This window comes from Sarcophilus harrisii, chromosome 5, assembly GCF_902635505.1.
Source record: "Sarcophilus harrisii chromosome 5, mSarHar1.11, whole genome shotgun sequence".
Classification (NCBI taxonomy): domain Eukaryota; kingdom Metazoa; phylum Chordata; class Mammalia; order Dasyuromorphia; family Dasyuridae; genus Sarcophilus; species Sarcophilus harrisii.
The window spans coordinates 26,853,326-26,865,422 of NC_045430.1; the positions used below are offsets into that span (position 1 = coordinate 26,853,326).

At 40.7% G+C, this 12,097-nt stretch overlaps 1 protein-coding gene across 3 annotated transcripts in view; it reads right to left on the minus strand.

Moving 5' to 3' along the window:
• Positions 1-859: 859 nt before the first annotated feature.
• APAF1 (apoptotic peptidase activating factor 1) overlaps positions 860-12,097 on the minus strand; it is an 84,547-nt gene continuing 73,309 nt past the window's right edge. For all 3 annotated transcript variants that reach the window (XM_012550588.3, XM_012550589.3, XM_012550587.3), the window contains 2 exons: positions 10,428-10,574; positions 860-2,260 (listed from right to left, as the gene is read on the minus strand). In XM_012550588.3, coding sequence (XP_012406042.1) covers positions 2,114-2,260; positions 10,428-10,574 — 294 coding nt within the window. In that variant the 3' untranslated portion in view covers positions 860-2,113. The remainder of the gene's footprint in view (positions 2,261-10,427; positions 10,575-12,097) is intronic.

Consider the following 12,097-nt stretch of genomic DNA (forward strand, 5'->3'; position numbering starts at 1 on the left):
AGAAATGACAATTTACATGCTAACTAGTTCCTATTTTAAAGGGAAAGACAACAACAACAATTTCAGATTTTCATATTTTGGTTTTGGCTAAAATGGGATATACCTGAGGCTGCTTTTCTCTCCTCACCATGAGAGAGAACTTAGCTCATGGAAAACTCCAGAGGGCTTGGAGTGTTCTTACCCTCCCTGTCCTTCAATGAGCTCTAAAGCTGTCCTGAATTCTGGACATCCATGCTACAAATACGTGCCATGATATATTTCCTTCGTCACAAGTCCTTCAGCTTGGCACAGACAACAGAGAGCTTGTCAGTTCCGCACCCATGGATGACGTCGGTCACTGTGTCAAGACCCCACTACAGAACTAGTTAGTTTTGCATCTGGCCTTAAGACTGACAAACTGCATTTTAATAATGCAAAAAGCTTGGCATTTTTAATTCACATTGCTAGCCATATTTCTGGAATAATTTGAAGAGGACCAAGGGCTTCTTCCTTAGATATGACAGTAACAGCCCTATTGATCCCCAATTTATAGATTACAAAACTGAGGCTCCAAACAGTAAAGGGAGTTGCCCACAGGTGAGGGACAAAACTCCAGCTCTTCTGGTCTCATTTCACAGCTTTCATGATAAAAGAACTCTGGGCTTGCAGAAAAGAACCTGAGAGTTTGGGCCCTCAATTAGCCACTATGGGACCTTGGGCAGTGTCCCCATTTAGAGGACTCCATGAGGGAGCTCTTTTGTATAAAGATACTCCCCTCCTGATTCTTTCTCTCTCTGGTTTTGTTGCACCATTTAGCAGATTTCAAGAGTCCTGATATATTCATGGTCCCCCAATAAGGAACAATCCTCTTAAGCCATTCTTTTAAACATGAGCCAAATCCTATGGAGTTCTTTGTTGGTTAAAAAAAAAAAAATAACAGCAGCTTTATCCAATGACCACCTAGTTCATTTTGTAGATAAAGAAACTTGAGACCCAAAGAGATTAGCAGAACAGTCACATGGCATTCAGGAAACTTTCCCTTAATAAAGATGGGTTTCCCCTCCCCAAAACTATTTTCCAGTAGAAAGGTATTCATCCACCCAAAATAAATGGATTCTAATAAATTTGAGTTCAGACAATGAAGGATTCTGACCAGGATGTAGAGATGATGGGATCAAGAACTCAGGACATCAGTCCAACATCACATTTCTAGAATCTGCTGATAGCTGGCCCATACTGTCAGGGAAGTGGGGGTGGAAGGAAGTGAAAATATGAGGACTAATAGATTTGGTTTTTCCTCATCCTTCCATAATGACTGCTTTATAAAGGAGCAAGTTTGAAATCTAAAGATTCATTTCATCTAAAGATGTCAATTTAAATCAACATTGCAAACACAAGACATTTTTAAAGCAGTTTTTTGGGGGGGATAGCCCAGACCTGTGATTTCACTGGTAAAGGCCCCTGGTATGAAAACTCCCTTCAGGATACTGCCACTTCCAGCTGTTTGAGACACTGATAGGTTAATGACTTTCCCCCTTCATGGCAGAGGCAGGAAGCGACCTCATGTCTTCCTGACCCCAAAGCCAATTGGGTCTTCCCACCACTATAGTACACTGCTTCTCATAAAGCACATTTATGGGATACAAATCATGATAACTTAAAAGACAGCCTCCTCTTAAATGCCTTCCCCCACAAGAGGAAGGGAGGGAGGTAAGAGTTGGTCTGTGAAGGTACCTCCCTAGACTGACCCTCCAAATGTGAAAGGAATTTCTCCTGCTTCTCAAATATCTATTTTTTCTGAGTCTCATTAATTATGTCAACCAATGTGAATATGTCTGAAAATAGAATTATATCAACAGTGTAACAAGCTACATAAATTTCCTTTTGTATCTGAAAGTACAAACTGTTAACAATAATGATTATGGAAAACAAGATTAAAGGTGTGCTCATTTGGGGAAAAATCTGCATAAACATTATTCATCTGACAATAAGCACTTGTAATGAACTCAATACTGCAAAATGATTCACAGTTTAGTATCCTTGACATACAGAGTCTGATTGGGACATCCCCACCCGCCATTCCATCTAGCCACAAGCAGTCACAGATGGCTTACTTACACTGGGCAGAACAATATCATTCTAAAGCTTGGAGTACATATAAAATTCCAAGATTATCAACAGTCACATATGTTTTGAAACTAGGAGACACGTGTATGGTCTTGAGGTTGGTTCCATTTGTGTAGAAGGTCTGTAACGATTCACCGGTGTCCACGTTCCACCACTATCAAAAGACAAAAGAAATTCTCAGATGCAGTTATTGGTCTCCACAATGAATGACTAAATCAGAGAATCCAAGAGCTAGAAAGGACCTTAGCGGCCTCCTTGTTCAACCCATAATTACAATAAAGAGAGTTGTGTCCCTGTTAGCTGCCATCCATGCCTTCACTGCTCTTCCACTCCCAAACCCACTTAAACCCAACACAACTACAGGTGGCAGGGCCCTCACATGGAGAGGGCACCTGAAGGGCAATGTGGGGTAGGGAAGACCTGAGTTTCAAATCTTGATTCTGGCATTTGATCTTGTATAAAATTGACAAATTTGAGGCTCAACCTCCTCCGCTGCAAAGTAAGACTATTTCTATTAACAAACAATGGCAGCCTCACTGGGTTGTAAATTCAGTCAGATTACATAGAAAGCATTCTGTAATGTTAAAGTGCTACCTACAGGTCCGCTATTATCAATTTGTTATGTTAGGATGAGGTTCTGATGGAGCTGGTCCAAAGACATTTGCTATGCTCTTATTGGGCATATGCTAGGTGATGCTCTTATTGTTTGTTATGCTCTTATTATATACTTCATGCTCTTTAAACTCTTAGCCAAGTGAATAAAATGACTGCTTGCTGTAACTTCAATAAAAGTATTTGTCATTTATCAGTCAGCCTCCCCTCTTTCCCCCCCCCCCCCCCCCCCCCGCCCCGTACCATGGTGACTGCTACACAAATCAATCTGGCACCAAGCATGGATTAAGTGCCTACTATGTGCCAGGCTTTGTGCTAAATACTAGTGTTACAAAGACAAGAAAGAGATGCTTCCTGTTCTCCTAGAGATCAGAGACTGGTAAGGGAGACATGAAAACAAAAATGACAGAGACAGGGTTTGTGGCGGGCAGTAAAGAAAGCAACAGTCTGAAGGAAGCCGGGGATTCTAGAAGGGAGAGCAAGGAGGCTCTCCAGCCATGATGGCATGGTCTGTGGGATGATCAGCAAGGGCAGGTTGGCTGGATGCTACAGCATGGGAAAGACTGAAGAAGAGGCAGACTGGAGTAAGGCTGTGAAGGGGTTTTAATGCCAAAAAGGCTAAGGGGCCCAAGAGGTTACTAAGTAGGAGGAGGAGGAGGAGGAGGAGGAGAAGGAGGATGATGGTGAGGTTAAACCTGTATTTTGGGCATATCAAATTTTGGCAGATGAATAAAGGAAGGATTTGAGGAAAGAGAGGCAGGAGAACAGAAGGAGAAAAAAGAGAAAAGGAAAAGGAGGGAAGGAATGGGAGGGACAGAATAATCAACTAAAAAGTATTTAAAATAATTAACAACTTTAGCAAAGTTACAAGATATAAAATAAATCCACACAAATCATCAACATTTCTATATATTACACAGCCCAAAAGCAAGAGATAGAAAGAGAAATTCCATTCAAAACAGCTGTAGACAGGAGGATTCTGGGGAGATGGCAGAGTAAGTTGGTAAATTTCAAACTCTCCAGATTTCCCCTACAAACGGAACAAATTTGCGCCTCAGGGTGAACATAGACTGGTGAAAAATCAAGAGGACTTGGGGCAGAACAGGGGCACAATCACAGATCTGAAGAAAGACCTCAGGCTGGGGATTAACCTGAAGAAAGTGCAGATACCTCCCGGCTAGCTTCACAAACCCCAAGTGGGGAGCCCTGGGACTAGCTGGGTGTGGAGGAATCTCAGCAGGAACCACAGAAACTTTCATCTCCCAGACTGTTTGTGGAGTTGGGGTCTGAGTCCAGGAAGACTGAGGGAAGCTCCGCTGATTGGTAACACCAGACCCAGGGTGATAAGGAACCAGCACGCCAAGTCAGCTGGCTGCAGGCACTTGCAGGAGGGAGGAGCTCTAGGCTTGGGGTTCCAGATCAGAGGGGAGAGCTGGAGAGAAGCTAGAAGCACCACCTCCTCATCCCCTGATTCGAGATGCTTACACTAATAGTTTTTATTTTAAAAATAATGATAAAAATGAACTGGTAATGAGGAAAGAACCCAAGCATTGAAACGTACTATGGGAACAAGAAAGACTGGGGGATCATCTTCAGAGGACACTGAAGTAAAAAAAAAAAAAAAAAAAAAAAAAAAAAAAAAAAAAAAAAAAAGAAAGAAAAAAAAAAAGCCTCTTCTACTCCAAAGAGTAATGTTAAATAGCTTCCTGCCCAGAGAGAACTTACAAAAGAACTCAAAAAAAGACTTCAAAAACCAAACAAGAGTGCTTTGAGGAATAATTTTTAAAAAGAATCATCTAAGAAAAACAAGACTATGGGGGGAAAAACGTTAACCAATTAGAAAAGCAGATACAGTCTTAAAAATGAAAATAATTCTTTGAAAATTAGGACTGGGCAAGGGGAAGCCAGTAAAGCTATAAAAAGACTACAAAATAACAAACTAAAATATAAAGAATGAAAAAAATGGAACAGAATCTAAAACATAAGAAAAATAACCTATCTGGAGAACAGATCAAGAAGAGAAAATATAAAGACTAATTGGACTACCTGAAAGCTGTGACCAAAAGAAGAACCCTTGGCACAATAATGCAAGAAATAATCAAAAGAAATTATCCTGAAGAACAGAAGGGAAAAGTACAAATTGAAAAAATTCACTGATCACCACTTCAAAGAGATGCTTTGTGGAAAACATTTAGGAATATTATTGCCAAGTTTCAAAATCTTCAGATCAAAGAGAATATTTTGCAAGAAACAAACAAACAAAACCAATTCAAATATGCTGGAATTACAATTAGAATTGTACAGGATTTACCAGAAGCCACAATAAAAGACTGCAGGTCCTGTAATAATATATACTGGCAATCAAAAGAACTAAGCCGATAGCCAAAAATATATTCAGCAAAATTATCCATAATATTGAAGGAAAAAAAACGGACATTTAACAAACTTATTTCCAAGGAACTCAACATGAATAAATCATTTGTGTTTTTTACACAAAAACATATATCATATATTGAAGACTGACATCAGTAACTGTACAGGTGAAAAAAAGATTGGGGCAGAGTTAAATATGACCAGATTCTAAAATGCAAAACTGTCTAAGAAAAGGTAAAAAAAGTGTGTTACACAAATGAGGTACAGAGGCATTAAAGGGGGAGAAGAAGGCTCATAATTTTGAAAACCCACTCACATTGGGAATGGGTTCTATACACACATACACACACACACTATGAAGCATATAGCATCCTCCAAAATCTATAAAGAAATCAGGGAGGAGGAAATAGGATAAAGTGGGATATACAAGGATGTACAGATTTATGGCAGCAGGACAAAGTGTGTAGATTAATAGGAAAGGGATAAATGGGGGAAGGATGGTATAAGATAAGGTGGAATACAGACAGGTGTTTAGATGAACAAGAGTGGGATAAGGTCTATAGGTTAATGGGAATGGAATAAAGAGGGGGGAAAAGGGGTAAAGAGATAATAAGGAAGAGATCTTTGAATGGAAGAGGTAGGGGTGGACAAAGAGGGTTAAGGAAAAGCAAAATCAAAGTAGAAGAGTTAGCAGGGATAAGAGATAAGAGATATATAAAGATCAGGAGTAGAATTCATTGGGAAAAAAGTAGGATTGGTAATCATTGATCTTAGACAAAGCCAAAGATTCAACCAAGAGAGAAATCTACATCATATATCAGCCATATTAATATTGTTTTAGATGCATGTTTACACATGGGTAAATGTATATGCATATATATATATATATATATATATATATATATATATACATACACACATGTGTGTCTGAATATATGTGGGCATGTATGCATGTAAGTATATGTATGTGTACACAGATAAATGTATATGTGTGTGAATATATACATGTGGGTATGAATATATTTTATATATATGTAGGTATATGTATGTGTGTGTAGAGAGAGAGAAGAGTATATATGTATATATAAATGGAAGCAAAAAAAGATGGGCATTCATGAATATAATTTCTTCCATTACTATATATTCTTTCTTGAAATGAAAACTTATCGATATATACTTTGAATCCTCCCTGATGCTCTGCTGGGCATATGAGAATGTTTTGTTTGTTGGGTTTTTTTATTTTCCTTTTCTTTTTCTATTATTTTTTTTCCCCTTATTTCCTATTTAGTTCAAAATAACTACAAAAAATAAAATACTTGGGAGTTTACCTACTAACACACAGGAACTATGTGAGCACAATTATAAAACACTTCTCATACAAATAAGGTCAGATATAAACAATTGGAAAAATATTAATTGTTCAAGGGTAGGCCAAGAGTGAAGGAAGGTGGCCTAGCATTACCAGCTCTCAAATTATATTATAAAATGGTAATCATCAAAAAGATCTGGTACTGGCTAAGAAACTGAGTGATAGATCAATAGAATAGATTAGGTATACAATACATAGCAGTAAATGATCACAGAAATCTATTATTTGATAAACCCAAACATCTAAGCTCTTGGGAAAGGAACTCACTATGACAAAAACTTCTGAAAAAACTGTAACAATTTGAGAAATTAGGTATAAACTATCATCTAATACCATATACACCAAGAGAAGGTCAAAATAGGAACATGCTTTAGATATAAAAAGTAATTCCGTAAGCAAATTAGGAAAGCTTGGAAATGTTTACCTATTAGATTTATGAATAAGGGAAGAATGACCAAACAAGAATTAGAGCACATTAGAGAATGTAAAATAGATAATTTTGATTATATTAAATTTAAAAGGGTAACAAAACTAATACAGCCAACATGAGAAGGAAAGCAGGAAACTGGGGGGAGGGAATTTTACAGCAAGGTTCTCTAATAAAAGCTTCATTTCTCAAATATAGAAAACTCAAGCAAATTTATAAGAATGAGTCATTACCCAATTGATAATCAAAGAATATGAACAGTAAGTTTTCAAAAGAAGAAATCAAAATATATGAAAAAAAATGCTCTAAACCATTGCTCATCGAAGTGAGTTAAGGAAAAGCAGGAGAGCATGTATGCAGCCACAAGATACGATGATCAATTCTGATGGATATGGTTCTTTTCAATAATGAGGTGCTTCAGGTCATTTCCAATAAAGAGAGCCATCTGCACCCAGAGAGAGGACTATGGGGACTGAGTGTGGATCACAACATAGTATATTCATTTTTTGTTGTTGCTGTTTGCCTGCATTTTGTTTTCTTTCTCATTTTTTTTCCTTTTTGATCTGATTTTTCTTGTACAGTATGATAATTAGTGGAAATGTGCATAGAAGAATTGCACATGTTTAACATATATTCAATTACTTGCTGTATAGGGCAGGAGGCAGGGGAAGGAAGGAGGGGAAAACTGAAACACAAGGTTTTGCAAGGGTGGATGTTGAAAATTATCTATGCATGTTTTGAAAATAAAATGCTATAATTTAAAAGAAAGAAAGAAATGAAAGAAATCACTGCTCATCAGAAAAATGCAAACAAAAACAATGCTTGAGATACTACCCCATACCCGTAAGATTGGCTAATATGACAGAAAAGGAAAATGACAAAAGTTGGAGGGAAAGTGGAAAAATTGAGATATTAATGCACTGTTGGTATAGTTGTGAACCAATCTAACCATTCTGGAGAGCTACCTGTAACTTTGCTGAAAGAGATACAAAATTATGCATATCCTTTGATCCAGCAATATCACTTCTAAGACTATATCTTAAAGAAAAAAAAAAGGAAAGGGATCTATATATATATATATATATATATATATATAAAATTATGGTAGCAAAGAACTGGAAATTGTAAGGATAATAACATGACTGTGATAGAATATTGTTGGGTTATAAGCAATGATTAATAATTGGTCATTTTTAGAAAAACCCAGGAATACTTATATTAACTCATGCAGAGTGAAGTGAGCAGAATGAGAACACTATATGTGCACAGTAACAGCAATATTGTACAATGATTAGTTATAAATGACTTAGCTATTCTCAGCAATAAAATGATCCAAAACAATTCCAAAGGAGTCATGATAAAAAATGTTATCCACCTCCAGAGAAAAAATTGATGGAGTATGAATGCAGATCAAAACATACTTTTTTCACTTTATTTTTCTTGGCTTGTTTGGTTTTGGCCTTTTTTTTTTTTTTTTTGGTAACATTAAATATGGATACATGTTTTGCATCATGGCACATGTATGATCTGTATCAAATTGCTTGTTTTCTCAAGAATAGGAGAAGGCAGGGAGAGTAAGAGAAAATTTGGAGCTCAAAATAAAGATGAATGTAAAAAAAAAATTTACTATGTTATTGAGAAAAAATAAAATACATTAAGAAAGACAATGATTTTTTAATTCTACCACTGGCACAAGCAGGCTAACTGACCCTGATCAAGTGGCTTCACCTCTGAAGCCCCAAGCTACTCTCTGAGACTTACAGCTGCAGTAAGTGTAAGGGATTGATCAATTTGGAATCTACATGATGGTAACATAAAAGATATTTTAAAAATGAGTTTTTCCAAAGCTGTACTTCTTTGAAATTCTCCTATGATTATCTGCATTTTTTCCCTGCACTGGTCAGAATCATAGCAGCCTGAGTGCCATTTTATGTTCATATTCTACAACCCAGCCTGGGCAAACTACAAGCCCTTATTTCTTTAATGCTATCATTAGCAACAACTTGGGGAGTTAAGGATTCTCGGCTCCCAGAAACCTCCTTTATCTTCCTGACATTGCACCGTAAAGCCTCTACGCTAAGGAGTAAACAGGCTCCGAAGGCCCATGTTCTAAGATGGCAGAGAAGCTGTTTCTTTTCCTTTTAATTTGCTCCATCACTTTTGGATAAATTCCTGAGGCTGTGTAAATGCAGCCAGTACCTTATCATCACAGTGGCTGTTCCACTTTAAAAGGCCAGCAGAGAACTACTAGGGATGGTGGAACAGCTCAGGTCTAAGCTCCCAGGTGAGCAGAAGTTCTGGGTCTGTAGGTGGCCACCGTGCTCCCAGCCTGAACAAAATCCTAGGGCACAAGAACCTGGCCTAGACAGTCAGATCTCTACCATTTTACAGAAGCTGTTGTCTCTGACGTGCCCACACAGCAAGGAGGCCTGCACGTACTGATAGCACTTGCTTTGTTTTAGGGTTCTGAGCATCACTGCATGCCATAAGCCAGGTGAATTCTAACAGAGGGGGAGGGGGACACTGTGCCAGAAGCCCCCACCAGAAAGCGTCTCCTATGTTGGAGACAGGGGACAAAACCTGGGATGCTTGCTGCTCACCTCCACCTCTTAGAACCCCTTGGCTTTTCATTCAAAGCTCAGCCCCAGCATCACTTCTGACATGAGGCCTTTCTTGACTCATTTACCAAAACAGCCCTGGATTTTCTTTGTGTAGGTTCTGCACATGTCTAGAAATGCACAAATTATTACTGCAGACTCCCCTCTCCCTGATGGCAGGCACTATTCTGTGCTTAGCCGCCAGCACCGTTATGTGGCCCACAGCAGACACTTAATAAATGCTTAGTGACTGATTACTTCCCATGTGACCTTAAACACGTCACTTCCCTATCATTCTCATCCTCTGGGAAGCCCAAGTGTTGAGCCTTGTTAAGGTCCAAGACACCAAGCACAGGCACTCTGTCCCAAGCACCCAAACGGCCCGGGACAGAAACCTCCCGGCCTCTTTCTTCCTCTTTCACTATGCCTGGTGTCATCACGCAGGCCCGCTGGGAGAGCAGTGTTTGTGAGTGTGTGTGTGCGTGTTTGTGAGTGTGTATGTGCGCACTCGTGCACGTGTGTCAGGGTACCAGAAGGGTCCCACCAACCATCCACAACCCCAATCCCCCTGGGTCTGACCCCAGTCAGCAGGCAGGCCACATCACCCTCCCTAAGCCATTCTGTGTATGCAGAAAAGTTCATTTACTTGGTTTCTGTAAAATTCAGAACCAACACTTAATGCTTATTATATTCAATTCAAATTCTAAGAAAGTCTCTACATGAATGTGCTCCCATACCAAGGTGGCCCTAGTTTTGTAATCTCCCTAACTATTTCTCAGCCGTACCTGAGGGGTCGCTGAGGCATCAAGAGGCTTAGCAGCCAGCCCATGTCATAAAACCGGTACAAGAAAGCTTCCCTAAGCCCTGTCCTAGCTGCCCGCCCCAGAGGATCGCCACGGGGCCCCTTCTGGGCCCAGCTCCCACGTGCTCAGCACACACGTACCTTCAGATAGGCCCCCGCAGACACCAGCGTTCTGCTATCAGGAGAGAAGCGGAGGTCGGTCACCCAGCCCACGAAGGCTGTCTCTCCTTTCTCCACAGTCACAGGGACACAGGAATGAAGCCGCTGGCCAGTGGACACATTCCATATCTACACATGGGAAAGAGCAGCAGCAGCTGTTGAAACAAACCTCCGAATTCAGAGCTTCCCTCCTGTGGACCTCCCACCCTGGCAGCGGATGTCCCATCATGGAATTCTCCAACCCACAGCACCAGGGACACAGAAAAGAAAGCTGTCAGGACTCAACATTTCCTGAACAAGACGTGCAAGCACAACACAAACGTATTTTGAAGAGACACCTCAGAGACATAGAGAACACACACAGAAGTATGCACGGACTGTGTGCCTGTAGTGCAGGAACCACCGAGTATCTGGGTTACATACATACACTTACACGCAGACACACTGTCTCCCTGTGATCTCTGTGCAGGGAGCTCCTGCCAACAGACACACTTGCAGGGTGAGAACACCAAGAGCCTGGAAGGCCTGGGACTCGCCAGGACCCTGTGTGGGCCTGGAACCCAGCCTGTGCCACATTTCCGCTGAAGCCCCTCCATATATGAACACTGCACTCTACATCCAAGTCTGTGCCAACAAGCGCCACCAAAGAAGAAAAACCTGGAGGGACAAAAACTTCCTTGGACATTGACTATGATCCAGAACTGACTAAACAAACACTCAGGACAGCGAGAGAAGAGCAAGGTGGCCTTGGACCTTGACGAGTGAGGCAACACAGACAGAAGGGTTCATTTACAGAGCAGGTGGAAAGGCTACCAGGTCTTAGGGAACAGTGGCAAGACAGATGGCGATGCCAAGGAAGCCAGAGGGCACAGCATCCAAGGCACAGAAAGACTGACAAGAGGCTAGACTGAAAAAGGTCGGTTCTAGTCATGTGGCAGAAACAAGGAATACAGATGGCCTGCCCCATGCTGCACCGGTCCCCATGGTCTGTCTCATTCAGGGCCGGGTGGCTGGGTTTTTAACACTGGGTCTATGTCATTCATGCTCGAAGTGCCACAGCCACCACCAGGACCCAAACCCACTGCTAACCTACTCAGCCCGGAACCTTGGACCTGCTCCATCTCTGAGCAGGGACGGCCGACTCCTCCTCCAGCAGCCTGGTAGCTGTTTAACCACCACCAGCCTCCTCCTCCCCAGAAGCCGGTCTGGAGGCCAACATGTAGCCACATAATATTAAAAGTCTCTTTCACATTTCACACTGATTTAGGACTGGACAAGGACATGAGTTGCCAAACTTAAAAAGGTATTGGTGGGTTAAGCATGTCCTGTGGTCTTACCTCCCCTGAAGAAGCGCTTTCACATAAACAAATAGGTTTTAGCCCAGTCCAAAAGGCCCTTAGTTGGTCAGTAAGACTGGTCTGAGAGACACATGCATTTCTTGAACCACAGAGAAGCAAGAGCTATTTAGCTATAAACACACCCATCAATTCCTAACCCTTGCAGGCTCAACATCTGACATGCCCATCTCTTCTCCACCAATTAGCAAACTGAGCATACAAGCAGACCATGCAGGGGACAGACAGCACCCTGCCCTACATGCCTGTTTCATGTCAAAGGGTTCAGAAGGATTCAGGGCTTTCTTTTTTCTATAA